The sequence below is a fragment of the Phyllopteryx taeniolatus genome, chromosome 7 (assembly GCF_024500385.1).
Source record: "Phyllopteryx taeniolatus isolate TA_2022b chromosome 7, UOR_Ptae_1.2, whole genome shotgun sequence".
NCBI lineage: Eukaryota > Metazoa > Chordata > Actinopteri > Syngnathiformes > Syngnathidae > Phyllopteryx > Phyllopteryx taeniolatus.
This window is the reverse complement of record NC_084508.1, coordinates 26,858,277-26,880,243: the sequence shown is the minus strand read 5'-3', so window position 1 is coordinate 26,880,243 and position 21,967 is coordinate 26,858,277. Positions and strand designations below refer to the sequence as shown.

The 21,967-nt window shown below is 42.9% G+C and overlaps 1 protein-coding gene across 2 annotated transcripts in view; it reads left to right on the top strand.

The window, feature by feature from the left end:
• The window catches only part of LOC133481186 (glypican-5-like), a 71,413-nt gene that overhangs the window by 30,749 nt on the left and 18,697 nt on the right, over positions 1-21,967 (top strand). For both annotated transcript variants that reach the window (XM_061780262.1, XM_061780263.1), the window contains exons 8-9: positions 5,585-5,705; positions 14,707-14,848. In XM_061780262.1, coding sequence (XP_061636246.1) covers positions 5,585-5,705; positions 14,707-14,848 — 263 coding nt within the window. The remainder of the gene's footprint in view (positions 1-5,584; positions 5,706-14,706; positions 14,849-21,967) is intronic.

Below are 21,967 nucleotides of genomic sequence, written 5' to 3'. Positions count from 1 at the left end.
GATTCTGTTTGGAGCGGGAGGTCACGGGAGGAGAGCCAAAGCATCTGACCCACCTTGTACTCAGGGCCGAGTCAGAGCCACCCTGACGTCCTTCCAAACAGACTAGACCCGTCGCAGGTTATCCCTTACCGTGGGAACCTTTGGCGATAATATAGCCCAGGAAGTGTACGGACGAAATATTGAAGTCACATTTCTCAGGTTTGACAAGGAGACGCTGGAGGACTTGGCGGACATGATGGTGATGTTCTTCGGGAGAGCGGGAGAAGATGAGGCTGTCATCTAAATAGACGAAAATGAACCGGTTCAGTATATCACAAAGGACAACATTGATGAAGGTTTGGAACACGGCGGGGGCATTGGTTAATCCAAACGGAATAACCAGGCATTTGAAGTGTCCAAGGGGGGTATTGAAAGCAGTTTTCCATTCACCCCCCTCTTAAATGCGGATGAGAGGGTATGCATTGCGCAGATCCAATTTGGTGAATATCTGGGCGTTGCAGAGGGGTCAAATGAGGGGTCAATAAGTGGCAGTGGGCATTTATTTTTTTACGGCAACGTAATTGAGTCTACGGAAAGGGGCGGAGAGTGGTATCTTTCTTCTCAACGAAGAAGAAGCCAGCCCCGACGGGGGAAGAAGAGGGCCTGATGAGTCCAGAATCCAGGGAGTCACGAATATAGTCCTCCATAGCCTTTTTCTCAGGGCAGGAAATCTTGAAGAGACAGCTGGAGGGAAGAAAGGCTCCCGGCAGGAGATCGATAGTGAAGTCATAAGGGCGGTGAGGGGGCAGTGAGATGGCAAGATATGAGATGAGTAAAGTAAACGGAGCTGCTTGGTGGGTGATAGGGGAGATGAATCGCCCGTCCAGGGCTGTGACCTTTTTTGAAGATGGGAGGGGTTCAAGAGAAAGCTGGAGCTGACGTGCTAAACCCTCATTAATAAAAATGTTTTATTTATTTTTTTATTGTCAGTGCCGTAGTTGATGAGAGAAGGAACCGGAGTATTGCAATCAGCGCCCAAGATAAATGAGGAAATGGTCATGCAGGAGGGAGAACTGTGTTACTTTGACTCACCACGGCGCTCTCTGTTCGTGGGGAGCCTGGTCGTTTGGTCTCACGGAACGTGGCAATGAAGTGGCCTGGTTGTCCACAATAGATACATAATTGTTGGTTGAAACGGCGATGATATTCCTGGGGGTCTAATCTGGTTTTGCCGAGCTGCATGGGCTCACTCAAAGCAGTGGGGGGTGATGAGGAGGAGGATGCGACGGAATAGTTAACGGCGCTGTGCCCGCGGAGGTTGCTAGTCTGCGAGCTCTCACCCCCCTCTCCTGTGCTCTTTCCTGTGAGCGATTGTCTAGTCGGATGGATATTGAAATTAAGTCCTCGAGTGAGGAGGGTTCGTCCCTGGCTGCGAGCTTGTCTTTGAGCTGCTCAGAAAGCCCTTTAAAAAGAATACCCTTTAGCACGGCGTCATCCCACCCACACACAACCGCCAGAATTCTAAACTCTACAGAAAAGGACGCCACGGAACTAGAGCCCTGAATGAGAGTAAGGAGGCGTCGAGTGGCTTCCCTGCCCTGAACGGGGTGATCGAAGACCTTTTAAAGTTCGGCCGAAAAGGAGTTGAATGATGCGTGTACCGGGGAGGAATTGTGCCATAGCGCGGTTGCCCATTTGGCAGCTTTACCACTTAGTAGATTGGTGACAAATGTGAATTGCAATTGTTCAATAGCTCAACGCTTGCAGATTGAATACTAAGGAGCAATTTAAGAGGCACCTAAGACCCCTGAGTAGGGCTCGGGCGGAGGAACGTGAGGCTTTTTGTACGGGAGGTAGGATTGATCGGGGGCTGCGGGCTCAGACGAAATACTCACGGGAGGGTGGTGGTAGTGCATTTGGGAAGATATGAGGGATACTTGTTGGGAGAGGGTGTTTAAAGAGTCCATAATCTCACGAATGTTGTCCTGTCTACGAATGTGGGCGCCTTGGTGGGTGAGCGCTTCCCTTAACGCTTCCGGGGTTGCTGGGTCTATGATTGCTTGAGTATTCTGTCACGGATGTTGATCGTATGATGTTTCACTGGACCCAAAAGCAGACGGAGGCGGAGGAAGTAGTGAAGAATGGTTTATTATAATCCAGTTCAGGGTAAGTATCTCCAAGGCGTGATGGTGGACTGTTGGCACAAGGAACGTGCAGGAAGCGGGGGGCGTGAACAAGTGGGAGAGCTTGGCGGCGTGGCTGGAGCGGACAGTGAGGCGGGGGCACGGAAGGAGCACACAATTGAGTGTTAATACTAATTCTGGATCTGGCAGGCTTATATGCAGGCAATGATGATTGCTGATTGAAGACAGGTGCGCGGCCAAGGTGATGCTGATTGCTGGGGAGAGAGGGAGAGAGAGAGAGAGAGAGAGAGAGAGAGAGAGAGAGAGAGGCAAGGCTTGTCACCTGACTTGTCACCAAAGGAGACATATCATTTGCTATCGAGGCTTTGCAATTCCCTTCCAGATCTCAGGCAAGCCAACCCAGTATCAACTTTTAAATCTCTTCTTTAAACGCACCTTTATCATTTAGCCTTCTTGTGATGGTGTTGGTTATTTGATTTCATCTTATTTTACTCCATCCATCCATCCATTTTCTGAGCCGCTTCTCCTCACTCGGGTCGCGGGCGTGCTGGAGCCTATCCCAGCTGTCATCGGGCAGGAGGCGGGGTACACCGTGAACTGGTTGCCAGCCAATCGCAGGGCACATAGAAACTAACAACCATTCGCACTCACAGTCATGCCTACGGGCAATTTAGAGTCTCCAATTAATGCATGTTTTTGGGATGTGGGAGGAAACCGGAGTGCCCGGAGAAAACCCACGCAGGCACGGGGAGAACATGCAAACTCCACACTGGCGGGGACGGGGATTGAACCCCGCACCTCAGAACTGTGAGGCTGACGCTCTAACCAGTCGCCCACCGTGCCGCCTCTTATTTTACTCATTTATTTTATTTACTTTTACATGTAGTTTTACTCACGAAATTATATGTTTGAGATAACGGTTGTACTATTGTTCATTGGCTGTTTTACTGTGAAGCACCTTGTAACTGTTTTGAAAGGTGCTGGCTTGATTTTAAATTGGTATGATTCAAAAGGGAGTTGGACACAAACGGGATGACCCAACATTAGTAAGTTTCTATCTGACATTGTCTGATTATATTCATGCCACTCTTCCAGTCCTTTCTCTCCTCTGTGGTGCAGCAAGGCTCTTTGACCAAGGTTTTTCGAAAGTAAACTTAACATATTATTTTTTCATTGAGCTTTGGGCGACAAATGATTGTACCACACAAATTTATATTTTTTAACATAACAAGCACCTCCTCTGGAAGTAGGCTTAAATGGACTGTACCACTTGGTGAAACCATGGTTTAGGAGTCTCCAAGAGCTAAGCGTGCCCTATGCCTGTGGTATAAACAACTCATTGTATAAAAATTGTATGAAAATTCCATTCTTTTTTAAACTGCCAGGGGTGTTTTACCGCACCTATTTACTGTAAATTAAGATGGTGGAGTTAAGCCCTTCTCATCTTTCGGTGCTTGCAGAACCTACTGTTGGCTTTGTGACTTTTGAATTCACATCACACAGCGAGTTCACACATTTCTATTGTTTAGTACTACGTATATCAGATCACTGCAATATGCAGAGATTCCCCATGATAGCACCCTTTCTGTGAAAGATTTATAATCTGTTGTAAAATGTTCTGCTTCACACAAAAAGGTGTTGAGTGCATGAATACAGCGTGCATAAAATGTTATTAGCGAAATAAAGTTTACTGTTTAAGAACATCCTGACTGAAAGTTTCTATCATTTCTAGCATTGATTAAGATAAAACATCCTTGGGAGAAAATACTCACTACTTTAAAGGGACATTTTTGAAAAACATATCTTAATAACATATCTGTGACTTGCTTATGTCAAAATACCCCCAGGATCAAGAATTTTACTCACTTGTCACGTGACTTATTTAGTATTGTTTAAATTAGTCTGTTTTGAGGAGGGCACTCCTGTTATATGTAAATGATCCACTCCTCACCCCATCCCCTTCTACAATGGGGCTAATGCTGAGCACGGCTTTCATTACCATGACAACCGGGAGTGAAGTTCGGCTGTTGCAGTAAGCCAAGTGGCTACTTGTTCTTAAGCAGTCCTGTTTCTGAAAGCGAGCCTACAAAAACATAATTTCTTTTACTCATGGAGGAAATACTTCAACTTTAAGACGTGAAATTACACTTGTCAATTTGTGTAGCAGGACAAATCGCTAGAGACTAATACCTCCTCCCCATTCATTTTAATGGTAAAATTGCTTTAGTTTGCGAAGAGTTCTGTTCGCGAAGTCTTGGAGCAAATTAAGTTCATAAGCCGAGGTTCCACTTTACATGCGTGGGGCCCATGCTAATTGTGCAAAATCTTTACTGCCTATGCAAAATATCTTATTCTGTCATGAACGGAACAAAGGATAGGATCCAAAAATGCACGACTCCAAAACAAATGGACAGTTTCAAAAAAGAGAGGTTTAATATACGGGCAGAAGTCGGTACACAGGCAGGCAATCCAAAAACGGCAACAGTATCCAAAAACATGAGGCAAAAAGGCGAGGTCGATCATCGGAACAGGGTCTAGTCTTACTGTGAGTCTTTGACGTGGAAACAAGGAATGCTGAAACGCGACGACAAGGTACAACGAACTGGCAACGAGAAAGAATGAGACACGAGGTTAAATGCAAGGGGTAATTAGGGTGAACGAGGCACAGGTGGTGAAGATGCTCTCAGGAGCAGGTGTGTGTGAAAAAGGGGGAAGACAAAAACCGGAACACACACCCATGACAATTCTGTTGTTGCCGTTGACTTGTAATTGTGGTTATTTGGTTTCTGCTCGAAGAATTTGCATGCAACAATCGTCTGTTCTTGACAGTGCAACTTCAAACTATCCTTCCACTGGGAATACCCAGAGACACTCCCAAGCTAACCATGAGACATAGTCCCTTCAGCATGTCATCTGTCTGCCCTGGGGTCTCCTCCTGGTTTGGCTCAAACCAAACCACACCTGGGAGGTGTTCAGGAAGCATTCGACAGAGCTGACAAGCCATCTCAACTGGCTCCTCTTGATTCGGAGGAGAGAATCTCTATTCCGAGTCCCTCCCATCTGATTCACTAGCCAAAGCTCATAACCTTGGCTCAACTTTCTTTCTACCACAATAGCAACAGTATTTTAAGGTATTTGGCCTTGGTATAGATGAAGGTTCATCACATCTTACATGGGTGCAACAAAAGTTGTACTGCTCATCCCACAAATGCATTCCTTCAATTCTTAAATATAAAACGGGAACTATTTGGTTTTTGTTAGTGATGTCAGTGATCATGTAAATGTTTTTTTTTTGTGTGCTCAATATGTACTTGATTTGCTGTTGATGATGAGAGTCAAGCTGATGTAACGAGAGGGCTAATGTCTGGCTTAACTGAGCAGCTATTAATATACTTTTTAAGCCATGACCTATTTAACATCATATAACACTGCTTACTGTATATCTCTCCCATGTTCTGCAGTTATGCAGGTCGTGTGGTTGGCAGCACTTTAAAAGCCCAGAGGGACAACCCAGAAATTACCGTCCGTAATCTGAATCCTGTCCTAAGGGCGGCCAAACAACGATTGGAGCACTTAACACAGGTAAACACAAGGCCATTGCAAAGCAAGACAAAATACAGTATAAATAAATATTTTTTTATTAAACATATATCCATCCATCCATTTATCAATTTTTCATACTGCTTCTCCAGTGGGTCGTGGGGATCTGGAGCCTATCCCAGCTGACATTGGGCAAAAGGCAGACTATACCCTACCATATATGCTACTCATTACTTTATTTCTGTGTTGGTAATTTTGTGAAACAGTACAGCCCAGTGTACATAAAAGAGAGCTTGTCTTCACCTCTCTCGTAGTGATCAGAGCTGACTCCCATTATCTCTAATCGAAGCAGCTTCTCTCATACCCTTTAAATGCGGCGCTAGTAGCCGACTGACCGTCTTTGACATGGTCCGTCATGTCAAAGATGGTGCAGACGGCGCAAAGACGGCGCATACAACCAAATTTTTCCCAAGAAGAAATTGACTTCCTCGAGTCTGGGAGGTCAAATTGCTCAAAGTACATTTATATGGAACTGCACGTAGCCCTTCATGGTCAGAAGATGTAAAGTTGGATTCGGAGAAGATCACAAATATCTACATTGTGAAATGGGAACTTGGAGACCGCCCCCACCCCGATCATTCATTCCTATAGCTGTGCCAACCAGTGGGATCCATCCATCCCTCCATTTTCCACCGCTTATCCGAGGTCGGGTCGCAGGGCAGTAGCTTTAGCAGGGACGCCCAGACTTCCCTCTCCCCAGCCACTTCATTCAGCTCTTCCGGGGGAATCTCGAGGCGTTCCCAGGCCAGCCGAAAGACGTAGTCTCTCCAGCGTGTCCTGGGTTATCCCCGGGGTCTCCTCCTGGTGGGACGTGCCCGGAACACCTCACCAGGGAGGCATCCGAATCAGATGCCCCAGCCACTTCATCTGGCTCCTCTCGACGTGGAGGAGCAGCAGCTCTACTCTAAGATCGACCCGGATGATCGAGCTTCTCACCCTATCTCTAAGGGAGAGCCCGGAGACCCTGCGCAGGAAACTCATTTCGGCCGCTTGTATCCGGGATCTTGTTGTTTCAGTCACGACCCACAGCTCGTGGCCTTAGGTGAGGGTAGGAAAGTGGATCGAGCGGTAAATCGAGATCTTCGCCTTTCGGATTAGCTCCTTCTTTACCACTACAGACGCTGCACCGATCCGCCTGTTGATCTCCCGTTCCATTCTTCCCTCACACATGAACAAGACCCCAGGATATTTGAACTCCTCCACTTGGGGCAGGATCTCATCCCGGACCTGGAGGGGGCACGCCACCCTTTTCCGACTGAGAACCATGGTCTCAGATTTGGAGGTGCTGATTCTCATCCCAGCCGCTTTACACTCGGCTGCGAACCGCTCCAATGAGAGTTGGCGATCATGACTTGATGAAGCCAGCAGAACTACATAATCTGCAAAAAGCAGAGATGCAATACTGAGGCCACCAGACCAGACCCCCTTTATGCCTCGGCTGCGCCTTGAGATTCTGTCCATAAAAGTTATGAACAGAATCGATGACAAAGGGCAACCTTGGCGGAGTCCAACCCTCACCGGAAACAAGTCGGACTTACTGCCGGATATGCGGCCCAAACTCTGACTCTGGTCGTACAGGGACCTAACAGCCCTGAGGGACACGGTCAAACGCCTTCTCCAAGTCCACAAAACACATTTAGACTGCTTGGGTGAACACCCATGCACCCTCGAGGACCCTCCTCTCCAGCACTCCTGAATAGACCTTAGCAGGGAGGCTGAGGAGTGTGATCCCCCTGTAGTTGGAACACGCGCTGCGGTCCCCTTTCTTAAAAAGGGGGACCACCACCCCAGTCTGCCAATCCAGAGGCACTGTCCCCGATGTTCACGCGATGTTGCAGAGGCGTGTCAACCAGGACAGCCCCACAACATCCAGAGCCTTTAGGAACTCCGGGCAAATCTCATCCACCCCTGGGGCCTTGGCCCCGAGGAGCTTTTTAACCACCTCGGTGACCTCAACCCCTGAGATAGGAGAGCCCGCCTCAGAGAACCCAGATTCTGCTTCCTCATGGGAAGGCGTGTCGTGGAATTGAGGAAGTCTTCGAAGTATTCTCCCCACCGACTCACAACGTCCCGAGTCGAGGTCAGCAGCTCCCCATCCCCACTATAAACAACGTTGATGGTGCACTGCTTCCCCCTCCTGAGACGCCGGATAGTGGGCCAAAATTTCCTCGAAGTCTTTCTCCATGGCCTCACCGAACCCCTCCCATGCCCGAGTTTTTGCTTCAGCGACAACCAAAGCTGGATTCCGCTTGGCCAGCTGGTTCCCATCAGCTGCCTCAGGAGTCCCACAGGCCAAAAAGGTCCAATAGGACTCCTTCTTCAGCTTGAGGGCATCCCTGACTGCTGGTGTCCACCAATGGGTTCGGGGTTGCCGCCACGACAGGCATCGACTACCTTAGGGCCACAGCTCCGGTCGGCCGCCTCAGCAATGGAGGCGCGGAACATGGTCCACTCGGACTCGATGTCCCCCACCTCCCCGGGAACATGAGCAAAGTTCTGTCGGAGGTGGGAGTTGAAACTCTGCCAGTCATTCCCAGCAGACCCTCACAATACGTTTGGGCCTCCCAGGTCGGACCAAGCTCCAGCTGAGCCAACTCACCACCAGGTGGTGAGCAGTTGACCCCCCCCCCCAACCCCCCTTTGACCCCATGGGTGCAGGCCCAGCCACCCCCACCTCCAGGCCTGGCTCCAGAGGGGGGCCCCCAACCAGTGGGATGCTTTAAGAAATATAATAATAATAATGTGTTCAATGAATTGATTCCTTCAATGATTCAGGGGGTTTGATGGCTACTGTTCACCTATTTATGAATGCAATATGTCTGACATCCACCACAGGTATACAGCCCCCTCCAAAAGTAAAGGTAAATTCCTTTGTATTTGTTGTTGTATACTAAAGACATTTGGGTTTCAGATCAAAAGATGAATATGAGATAAAAGTTCAGAATTCCAGCTTTTATTTCATGGTATTTACATCTAGAACTCCGGACAGCGCATCTTTTGTTTGAAGCCATCCACTTTTTATTTATTGGAACAGACATTAAATTAACTTCAAGTGAATAACATTTAATATTTGGAGGCATAACCCTTACTTGCAGTCACTGCATCAATAACTGGAGGAAAGAAGTTATTTCATAACCATTGGAAGTTCTCAATCTCATCAAACGGAAATGACAAAGGGGTCCCTTACGTGTCAGTTCTTGGACCCCTCCTGTTCAGTCTGTATATGCAACCCTTGGGTCAAATTCTTCAGAACCTTAATGTTGACTATCATAGCTATGCAGATGACACATATCTAGCAGTGTCTCCAGATGACCACAGTTCTACTAAGGTATTGTGTCACTGTCTAAATCTAAAACAAATAACTGGATGAATCAACACTTCCTTCAATTAAACCACAACAAAAGTGAGGTAATTGTTTTCAGCAGTAGAGAAAAGAGGCTTGCTCTTAGTAAATACTGTACCTGGAGTCACTGTCTTTAAAAAACAAAGATCAAGTCTGAAACCTGGGAGTGCTGATAGATACCAACCTGACTTTCAGTAGTCATATCAAGTGAATCTATAAAACAGCCTTCTACCAGCTAAAGAACATACCCAGAGTGAAGGCTTCCATGTGCCAAGCAGACCAGGAGAAGATCACAATAACTGACACAATAAGACAATAAGACACAATAACTAAATGAGCATGCAAGACATGAACAACATGGGACACAGGAAGACATAAAACAAAACAAAATATAATCTAAACTAAAACACAGACCATGATAGCGCTCTATGAATAAATTTGCTTTGCTTTCCAAACATGGAGCCCATAATTCCAGCGCACAAATAAAAACAACAACCATTCACTCTCACATTCACACAAAGAGTTTGAACTTCCATGCTGCCTGCTCGTTAGTTGGGTGAACCACAACACCATCAGTGACGTGGTCAAAATCACCATTGGTGACCTAGTCAAAATAAATTCCAACATTTTTGCAATTGGAATTTTTTTTTATCTATATATATATTTGGATATATGATGGTTTTGTTATAACATGTAGGGATTCCCTTGACCACCTCTGCAGTATCACCATCAGTAAAGAATCTAACTTGTAAGTGCTGCAATTCACCCCTGGTATATTCCATTAACTTGTTTTTATTGCTACAACACCCTTTACAACAAAGAGATAATTTCCTTTTCCCATGAACATCATAGACTTCTTAGTTTTATTTTGAACTCATAAGAACTCATAAATGGGCCTTTAGTTCTGATGAGTTTGATTTCAGAAATGCTTTATGCCAAAAAAGTCCTCACAACGTTAGAAGGACAAATGTGTGTGTCTGTAAGTGTGTAATGCCTCTTCACCCTCATTTGGCTTTCAATCATGTGTTATCACCACTTGAGTGAAGTGCTGCTTAATGCAATACATTTAAATGTCACCATTCCAAGCATATGTTGATAATGACGTTCAGTAATACATTAATTCAGCAATTACAACAGATTTATGCGGCACTCTCGAAGCTTTTGACAGGTTGGTAATATGCTGACAGGATTTGCAGTGATTATTCATAAATCATCCATCAAGGTCATTTCCAATGATGCCTGTTGAGTTCAAGACTCTTAATTGACAGTGACTCTGCTGCACAGCTGTCAAACTGACGAAGTGTGGTACCTTGAGTTAAGAGTTTAATTTGTCCAGTGACCATGCTTCTAACTTTCAAATCAACTTTCCCCATTGGAAAGAATAGAAATGTCATTCATTCGTTCCACCTCCCCACAACCCCCCCCCCCCCCCCCCCACTCCCCCCCAAAGAAAAAAATAATTATTTACATACAAATAATTAGATGGATGGTAAACAATGAATCGGTTTTTGCATCATAATTTCATGCTTCACTTCAATGAAAAATGTGCCACTTCTTTTGTTATGTGTTCCTTGGCCACCAAGGAGTAGCATAACACTTACAGATAGTACACATAGATTTGATGATGAAACACAGAAGACTACTGTAAACTGGAGTAATATGAGTTGCTGTGGCAACTCCTGACAAGACAAGCACAAAAGGCACAACAACAACATTAGGCCCAGTCCCTATTACCTCCCCCGTGATAGCGGGGGTCCGCTGTTTTAAAATGTGCCAAGAAGTAAAAAAAAAAAAAAAAAAAAACAAACGCTTAGCTGCTCACGAGCTGGAGTCTGATGTGGGTGTTTTCTGTTTGGATTCTGGATCACAGTAAAAACGTTATGCCAGCTCCATTTTGTACTAATTACATAGGAATTTATTTGCGCCCCTTTTTAATTTGATTTCAAATGATGATCCCACACGTTCGCCATTATTCCAACACTGCATGTGTCGGCAAGACGTTTCCTGTGGAAAACATGGACAGCGACCCAAACATGTTTCCGGCGGAGCTTCGAGGCATAAATTTTGCGTCGACCAAATTTTGTAGTCAACTTAGCCGAGTTATTCAACGTTTTTTTCCCCAGCCTTAGATGGATGTTTCCATGCAACACTCAGTTGTTTCAAAAGTACCAAACGTGCATAATTTTCAAGGCAACAAAATTATGTTATTGGTGTAATGGACTATTCATGGACATGTTTTTTCTCTCTAATTTCACCGTTGAAGGGCTTTTTTGTGGTGGGCCCATTAATCATGCTGCATTTACATGCATAAAATGCAGAGTCAGCCTTTACCCTCACACAAACCACACATGCCCTAAGTAATTATGTTTGTAACTTTTTGGGCCCATTAAGTCTATGTAACATCTAATTATTATATATGAAAGTATAATCCTGAGAAGATATTCAAGAACAATGTGAGGATAAGAAAATATTAACTTCAGCCATATTAATACCTGCCAAACAAACGGCTGTTAGTAAATTCCAAGAGGTATAAGATGATTCAAACTGTGAAGGTATTTATAGCAGCTTATATATGATCCACATTTTCAAGTCTTTTTCTTAGTTTTTTTTTCTAGATTGAAAAGATGAAAGAGGACACAATGGCCGTGAGCCTTGAGTGAAACAACTTTGAGGTCACCTTTTAATCAAACCCCCCCCCCCCCAAGTACTTGCCCAGTCGAGAGACGTAGCTATTAATTCAAACCTTTAATTCATTAATATTCATGACTGTCATTTCTACTGTTCCCAAACCCACATTGCAAGGATGAGTTGAAGAACTAAATATGACAAAGATGCATTTGTGGAATATTAATTGTCTTATCAACTGTACTTTAGAGGTGTGTGACTCTCCCCATCGTTACCTCGCGTTCCTCATCTTCCAGTAGCCCCATTCTCCGGTAGGTGTTAATTAGACTTTGGAGAAGTGGGCTCTGTTCCATGCAAGCTTTGCAGTCTAATGGGTTTCCACTAGCTTAGTCACTCGTTATCCTTGCAATTAAAATTTGTGTCTACACGCTCAGCCAATCAGGACAAGCATAATCAACCTTGTGAGAACCACGCTTACATAGAAAAGGGCAGTGGTTTCGCTGCTCTGCATCCATCTTTTTTTTAAAAATGACAGCCGATGTCAATTTGGCCAGTAATAGCTTAATTAGTAGTTTAAACCAGTCTCCCTACACATTAAAATTGTCTTGGGTGCAGAGGTCTTAACATATGGGGGGGTGCATGTTTCCATCCACACCAGTGACTGAATCAGAATGGGAGAGACTAGGTTTGAGCCTTTCTACAGTATGTCTTGTTTCTGACACCTTTCAGGACATTGTTGCCTGTTGGTGGAACCGTTTCCACATTTTCTCCCTTTCTGGAGATGAGAGTGCTGAACCCGAAGACCAATAATTCAATTTCTTTTCAACTGTTTGAGCTCCTGTGTGAACATTTGTGATTTTGGTGCATACCACTAACTTGAAGGATAAATAGTTGGTTTTCCCACCAATACCACTGGTCGCAAACATCCTTGTCCATGACCTGATGAAGCCTGCTCGGATGAGTGGCGAAAGACAACTTCTAAGACAATCAGAACAGTGGTCGCTTCAATGTCCTGAGAATCATCTTTACTTGTTTACTAATAAATCTACTGATTGCACTGTTGATCGAACTAGTAAAACATGGCTCTGGTTTATTCCGCATTTGCAGTCTCATAACATGCTGGTGAATCATCCGACAGTTTGTCTCAAGTCCCCTCCGACAAGCTGTCAAATAATAACCTTGCACCCAATGTCTTGTACCCAGTGACTGTATGTGGAGGCCACATGTCTCAAGATTCACATACTGTATTAATAGTTCACTGTTGGATGAATAGTGTGTGAAAACATGCACACCCAATTATATTAATTCCAATTATTTCAGTGCTCATTTCTCTGAAAGCCTCATTTCATTAAAAAACAAATTCCCATAACCATAAGAGTTAAAACTTCTCAGCATCTTAGGCACCAGATGATATTGGATTTGTTCTACAATCTATCTACAAAAACTATTTAAAAATATAGTGACCATTGCATCTGCAAGTACTAAAAACAAAATTTTAAAAAAGTTGGCCAGAAAAGGTATTGACGATGATAGACTAAAATAGGAAGTTGGAAATGTCAAAAATTGGGAATAAGACAAATAGGAAAATGACTTCTTTTTGCACTGAAGACTCACTATATACTAAAATATGACCTAAATGGAACCCTTAGTGGACAGACAAGTTTGCCTTATTTTAGTCACAGCCGAACAAAATGCGATTGTGTATATCTCTCATGGGTTATATATAATTAAAAATCTACACTTGAAGGTGGGTGAGAAGGAACAAAAGTGGATGGAACACTGTCATATTAGACATTTTACAGTGATTGTGTTGTACTGTAATACAGTATGATTGAGGAGATGTTGGTTGATGATGTGCGACCAAAATTAATTTGTCACCAGCTGCATGGTACTTTTACATCAGTCTATCAGTCAGGGTTGTCGAATTGTTTTCCTCAAAGGGCCACTTTTTTTTTCTTTAAAACAAAACATTGCCACAATCAAAACTAGAACCTCTACCTCCACGATTGTTGTTGTCGCCGCTATGGTAACCGTTATAACCGGAAGCGTTGACACGTTTACTTGCCTCCCCAGACAGCTTGATTTTGACAAGATTAGCCCAATGACCATAAAAGACGTGATACCTTGATATCGTAATATATGGAATGTATTGTTGGCCAGCATTCTGACCGAGAGGATTTTATGGCAGTTGTCTAACATAGTGCTATTGTGAGAGACCAAATTTGTCTTGTAATCTGATTCAGGCATTAGAAGACATTTAACTTCTATTCCGAGCAGCAGACAAAAACAAAAAAAATCAACAATTTGTGCTCCGAGTTGGAGGCACACCCCAAACACATTCTTTTGGAATGCCAAATGAGAGTTGTTAAGATGCCTTGCAGAGGTGCCACTCTCCGTCAACAAGAGTCATTGGCTTGTAAGTCCCTCATTAATATGCCATTCAGTTGTCAAAGAGTTGTAGAGCTGCCTCACGGCCAAAAGACACCGTGTTTATTTGTTGGAGGCAGAATTATTGAGGCTCGTCCATTCCAAAAAGACTCAATAATTGCTTCAACCCCCCCCCCCCAAAAAAAAATATTCTTAAGGCCCCTAAATAATTGTTTCGTATTGAATTTACACCTTTTTTTTATTTCTTAAGTGTAGTGTTAAATATATATATATGATACTGTGGTTTGTATACTAAGTTTACATTGTAAATAGTGGTTCATGTATTTTATTGTTACAGTTTAAATATTCCATGTAAATACTTTATATATGCTGAGGTTTCTACACTGTTTTGTGAATAAACAGTTACATTTATTCTATTTTTTACACAAAAAAGACTTATTTACTGCCATAACAGTACATTAAATGATTATGTATGGTAATAGGATAGCCTATCTAGAAATATATACGTAGATAGGCTATAAATTGCATCTCTAGCCATAAAACCTAGTGACTCCCCTGGAGGACACTCAATTCATGAATCAAATAAAAGCACTTGTGAAATATGGACTTATATTTGTGCTTGTTTAGGAACTTTTAGTGGAGCTTGGCTGGGCACACAAAGCCATAGGAAAGGATGAGGAAGAGGACGGAGGGAGTGCAGAAACAGACACAGGCAGTGGAAACGATTGTGACGATGAAGACGGCTGCGAAGCATCTGGTGAGGTGAAAGGTGAGTCCCACCGAGGAGTGAGTTTTCACATAGAGCCATCAGCAAACATAATTCACTGAAACTACTTGATGTGCATTGATGCCTTAGGGGCTTTTCCACCAACCAGCCCAGGAACTTTGAGTCCCTGGTAACAGGAGTTCCTGGAAGCAAAAGGTTCCTGCAGCCAATGTGGTTTGCGTTTCCACTGCACGTATTATTTCAGGGTAGCTTAACCAAATAAGACTGATGACATACTTTGTTGGTCATTACTGACCACTACTGGATCTAAATTAAAGAAAAAAACCATTGTAGGTAACTAAAGCTTTCAAGTTAATGCCTTATTTTATATCTTAATCTAGAGTAAATTTCAAATATCTTTGATTCCTTCAAAACCTAACCCATTATTTATCCAGGTAAGACAATCAAGAACTGATTCTCATTTGCAGACAATCTTTATATATATATGTATATATATATACAGCAAAAGCAAAGCAAATTTATTTATATAGGGCATTACATACACAAGGTAACTCAATGTGGTTTACATGATTAAAAGTTTTTAAAAACAAAGAAAAAAAACAGGTTATGAACATTTAAAATAAAGAGGGGAAAAAAATAAAAGTACAATTAAAACAGCGTACAGCGCAAGAAATTTCATTTAAAAGTGGAAATGCTCTAAAAAGCATGAGAAAAAAGAAAATGTTTTAATCTGGATTTAAAAACATTCACACTTGGGGTTGACGTCACTTCTGTTGGCAACTTATTCTATTTGTTTGCAGCATAATAGCTAAATTCTGCTTCACCATGATTGCGGCACTATTTGACCTGAGTCTGTCGATCTCAGAGCCCTACTGGATTTATATTCTATTAGCATTTCTTTCATGTAGTCAGGACCTAATCCATCCATTCCATCCATTTTCTGAGCCGCTTCTCCTCACTAGGGTCGCGGGCGTGCTGGAGCCTATCCCAGCTGTCATCGGGCAGGAGGCGGGGTACACCCTGAACTGGCTGCCAGCCAATCGCAGGGCACATAGAAACAAACAACCATTCGCACTCACAGTCATGCCTACGGGCAATTTAGAGTCTCCAATTAATGCATGTTTTTGGGATGTGGGAGGAAACCGGAGTGCCCGGAGAAAACCCACGCAGGCACGGGGAGAAAATGCAAACTCCACACAGGCGGGGACGGGGATTGAACCCCGCACCTCAGAACTGTGAGGCTGACGCTCTAACCAGTCGTCCACCGTGCCGCCAGGACCTAATCCATTTAGTAATTTATAGACCAGTAGCAGAACTTTAAAATCTTCAAAAGCTGACTAGGAGCCAGTGTAAAGACTTTAGAATTTGATTAATATGCTCTGACTTATTTGTTCTGGTCAGAACCCGAGCTGCAGCATTCTGAAAGAGTTGCAGCTGTTAACTGCTCTTTTTGGGGAGTCTAGTCAGAAGACCATTACAATAGTCAAGTCTACTACTATAAGAGCATAGATGAGCTTCTCCTGGTCTGCTTGCCACATGCAAGCCTTCACTGTGGATATGTTATTCAGATGGTAGAAGGCAGTTTTAGTACTTGTAATTGATTTGATATGACTGTTATATATATATATATCCATCCATTTTCTGAGCCGCTTCTCCTCACTAGGGTCGCGGGCGTGCTGGAGCCTATCCCAGCTGTCATCGGGCAGGAGGCGGGGTACACCCTAAACTGGTTGCCAGCCAATCGCAGGGCACATAGAAACAAACAACCATTCGCACTCACGCCTACGGGCAATTTAGAGTCTCCAATTAATGCATGTTTTTGGGATGTGGGAGGAAACCGGAGTGCCCGGAGAAAACCCACGCAGGCACGGGGAGAACATGCAAACTCCACACAGGCGGGGCCGGGGATTGAACCCGGGTCCTCAGAACTGTGAGGCTGACGCTCTAACCAGTCGGCCACCGTGCCGCTATATATATATATAAATAAATAAATAAATAAATATATATATATATATATATATACACACACACACACACACACACACACACACACACACACACACACACACACACACACACACACACACACATACATACACATTCACGCTGTACATTGGGGGATGCACATGTCATGGAAACAATGAGTCACAACCCAGGAACAATGAGTCCCTACAACTTATCATCACGGAGTACAGATCCACCACAATATCATGGTTCTTGATTCGCGGTCCCGCTATATTGCAGATTTTTATACAGTTATCCTATTTTTTTTATACTTTTTGTATTTATTTATTTATTTAATATTTTTGTTATCCATTGCTCTTGCTCTCTCTCAGTATATGTGTTTAGGCCTGTCATAACAGCAAATATTTTAGGACGATAGATTTTCCCAAAAACTATCACGGCAAACGATAGTATCAATGTTTTTTATGCCACTGATATGATAGTAGAGTATAATAATTGAAGTACATCCTTTTTCAGAACAATTCACTTTTAATTATTTTTCTCAGCATAATGAACATTGACCCTGTAATGTGGAACAATAAATAAAATATCCATCCATTCCATTTTCAACACCGCTTATCCTGGTTAGGGTTGCGGGACGCTGGAGCCTATCCCAGCTGACTTCAGGCGAAAGGCGGACTACACCCTGAGCTGGTCGCCAGTCAGTCGCAGGCCACATATAGACACGGACAACCATTCGCACTCACATTCACACCGTCACTGAGTGGGAACTGAACCCACGCTGCCTGCACCAAAGTCAGGCGAGTGTACCACTACACCATCAGTGACTAAATAAAATATCCTTGATCAAAAATATAAATAAAACAGACTCATGCTCTACAAAAATGTCACTTCAACAAATATTAAAATTTGGCACAGAGGTATAAATTGTCATTAATGCCTTACCAGACAATATACTGCCAATCAAGTTTCCAGCTGGTTAAGAAAAAGTGCCAAGTTGCAACATTAATAACATCACAAGTTGATCAAAGCAACCTATTTTGGGTCAGAATTTGTACTACATTTTAAGTCCGTTGCCTTTCTTTAACCGCTGCTTTGTCAACACATTTGTATTTGCCTTGTTGAGCAAAGGGTTCCATGACTGCACGCTAACGGAAAACAAGAGATCTCCCAAAATGTGTTTTGTTCCCAGCTGAAGAAATTTCGTGGGATGGTTGTATTTAAAATTGATTTAGTCACCTTGAGGTTTTGTTTTGTCTTTGTTCCAAATTCGACAGACCAGCTCGTTGGTGTTAGCGGGATGGCTGCGTTCATCTGGCTTGAATCCAAAATGTTCCCACATCGTCACGGTGGCGTTAGGCTTTGGAACTAATTCCATTTATGCCGCTCAATTTTCTGTAACTGCAGCTATCGGCTCGCCATTGGAAAACTTAGCTTTGTGTATGCAAGCGCCTGCATTTCAAACGGACACGCACGCACACACACACATGCACACACACGTACACACACACACGTACACACACACACGTACACACACACACACAGCCAATCAGATGGAGGGTCCCCGGTCTTCACTGTCTCTGATTGGTTGAGAGACCACAATGAAACCCATCATGTGTCTGCTTTCAAGTCGTACGAATGTTTTTTTCCTTCGTCAAATTACTGGACACCTGTATGTACTCTCTTTTTTTTTTGTTTTATTTTGCTGCACCTCTCCGAAATTATGCTGCATATGCGACCAAATTAGTCGCACTTTAGAGTCCTGTCTCATCAAAAAAATAATAAATTCATACGCTGGATTTCCAGCACCACATTCTGCATATACCTGAACGAGTTCAATGAACAGAAGTTCATGAACTAGTTCATGTTTTGAGCTAACGTGAATTGAATTTAGTTCATTTCTGCCTGATGAACATTATTGAAAACGCGGTTCTTTCTGGCATCTGTGAACGGTTTTCAAACAAAATTTGATTTTCATTCAAGAGTGCCAGGTTTTCTTCAGGACTGTCAGGACAGAACTTGTCTGAATACACTATATGCGAGCCTTCATATGTCGGGGGATAAACGCCATGTTTGGCAAAGGATTCAGTGTGGCTGACATTCATGTTTACATGCACAAGGTTGATTCAGGGACACTCCATAAATGGGAAAGAATGTGTTCTTTGGTACATAATTGTAAAAATTGATTACTTGAAAAAATATTATTTATTTCAGAATGCTTTAGTTAAGGCTGCACGGTGGACGACTGGTTAGCATAGCCACCTCCCAGTTCTGAGGACCCAGGTTCAAATGAGGCCTCGCCTGTGTTCGCACGTTCTCCTCGTGCCTGTGTGAGTTTTCTCCGGGTACTCCGGTTTCCTACCACATCCCAAAAACATGCATGGTAGGTTAATTGGCGACTCTAATGTGAATGTGACTGTGAATGGTTGTTTGTTTATATGTGTCCTGCAATTGGCTGGTGTGGTGTACCCCGCCTCCTAACTGCAGTTAGCTGGGATAAGCTCCAGCATACCCGCGACCCTAGTGAGGATAAGCGCTGTAGAAAATGGATGGATGGATGGATGGATGGATGGTTTTGTTAAAATGCTGTACAATCACACCGTCATGGAATTTATTTTGTTTTGTAATATAAGACTACAAGATAAAATATTTTGTCGATATAGTCATCCAGAGCGACAAGGAATGCAAAGTTATCAATGTCTTTTCATCATTGTTCGTGAGATACTGCGTTTTTGTTTGCACATTAACTACAGAAATCCTGTTTAAATTTTAATTCCTCATTTAAAAAAAGCCCATTCAACCAATGAGTTTTTCCTCATGTTTTTGAGATTGTCGGGTGAAAGCTGCTTCTGGCTTCTGGGTTGGATACATACAATACTCACATATGTACATAAAGTTTCAGGGTCTGCTTTATTTGTCATCATGATGACATGAGTATGTCTCAGTTAGTACTACATACAGAGCAGCAGTTATGTGTATGAGAGGTGAAGCTTTCACTAGCTTTCTATCTTCGTTTTGTCATTCCTCATTTCCCTCACCTCAGGAATTCACAGAGATTAAACCGATTGATTTTTTACCTACTCAGACCAGAACGATGCTCTCCTCAATCCTTCTGCTTCCCCAGACGTGTTCTATAAGTCAATAATGTAAATGTAATCACAGCTTCTTCTCTCCTCTCTAATGTTCTCTGTGGAGCCACAAACTATTATGTTGTTGTTTCAAATGTAACATCACTGACTCACATTACAGTCATTTATGACGTTTTATTCAGGAAAGTGATTTTTCTTATTTTTTTCTCAACGTACTGGCTCATCTTATATATTACACATCATATGTCCCAACGATTCTGTGTCTTTAAAATTCAAAAGACGTTTGTGTGTGTACAAAGGTTTGAATCATTGTAACCATGGTTACCAGCTGGTCTTCGCTTTCGTCGGTATCCGTCTGATGATCACGAGTAAAGAAGAGATAGGAGAAAAAGAAAGGAAGATTGATTTTGTGCCATATCTGGAAAGTAATTGAATTAATTTTTTTAGACTCATATGGTTGAAGTGCCCCTCATAAGACATGCGCACGAATACCTTGCAGAAGCGTTTTCTATTTATTGTCATACTAAGTGCATCTTCCCTCTGTTATCAAGCACTGATCTACAGTTCAGGTCCATGTCTCAAGCTTTTCAAAACCTAAAGGATCTATTTCAAGGGAAATGCCAGTATTTTCCTGTGCTAAGTTTGATCTACATTAGTAAGCATTTATGTCTTTTTAAATGGACCCAGAAATAACAATAAAATATAGGGAGATCTAATCTCCTCGAGTGACTATAAAAGTTCCCAGAGCGAGCCTTTGGTTCAGATGGATCAGCGCTATAAAATAAAAATGGCTTTTTGTCCAATCCATACACTCTGTAATATTGAGGCTGAAAACATGCTCAGAATAATATCTGTACGCTTATTGAGCAAAGAATTATGTCACATATATATGGTCGCAATTTCCTCTCATTTCTGTCTGATTAATTTTCAAAGTCAAACAATGCAACTACTGTATATGCACTAAACAACTGATGTATTGATAATAATAAAAATGGACAGGTAAATCGAAGAGTTAAATGAATGCACGTTAATAATAAAACATCTGGAGACAACGGTTTCACAAAAAACATGAACCAAATGTTTTTTTAAAGAAAATCTGTGTGGTTGCTGCCCCAACAGAAGCCGTTATTGACAGGGTTCTGAATGTAATGGAGCAGTGCAAGATATTTCCCTCCGGTGTCAATAGAGCCCCAATGTACAGGAGAAAAGGATATTGGACTTACGCTATGTGGACAGAAAAAATACAGCATATGTATTATCATGTTGCAACACAAAACTGGGTAAAGTTTAAAGTGAATGTGGGCAAGAGTTCGCAATATGTTTCTTCATTTATGCTATGTTGGTTTTTACACTGGTTGTTTAAATGAGACATGCATTTTTTTGTTACGATTGGCTGGCAACCAGTTCAGGGTGTACCCCGCCTCCTGCCCGATGTTAGCTGGGATAGGCTCCAGCACGCCCGCGACCCTAGTGAGGAGAAGCGGCTCAGAAAATGGATGGGGGGGGATGGATAATTGAAAACACTTACCAGGTATCTTATAATTACGGTACACTTAATGTCCACTTGTCACACTCTGGTTCAAAACAGGCGCGGGCTGAACTAACTTCTCGTGGTGGCAGCATTAATCATCAAGCCCTTAAATTACAGTCAGTTAATATAGTGGTGTGATCTTGCCAGACACAAATAGGCATAAGCAGTATAAAAAATGGATGGATGCCTGTTTAACTTTTTCCTAGCGTACCTTCTTATTATTGTATATGCCTGCTTGAATGCCTTAACACCTGAGTGTATTTCCTCATCCAAATTTAAACAGATATCAACTGGTAAGGAGATTTTAAACCTGACATTTTAAAAGAGGTCTGTTTCACACATGTACGTTATCATCCATTGGGATGAGTGTTTCATCTGACAACATCCCTGCTAGTGCGTGTCGATGCACAGCTTCAGCCAACCAGCCTTCACAATGATTCCACTGTAGGGTGTGATTAACCTTGAGGAGCGTGACCTGAATGTGTTTCAGTATTGTAACTCATCCATCCATCCATCCATCCATCCATTTTCTGAGCCGCTTCTCCTCACTAGGGTCGCGGGTGTGCTGGAGCCTAT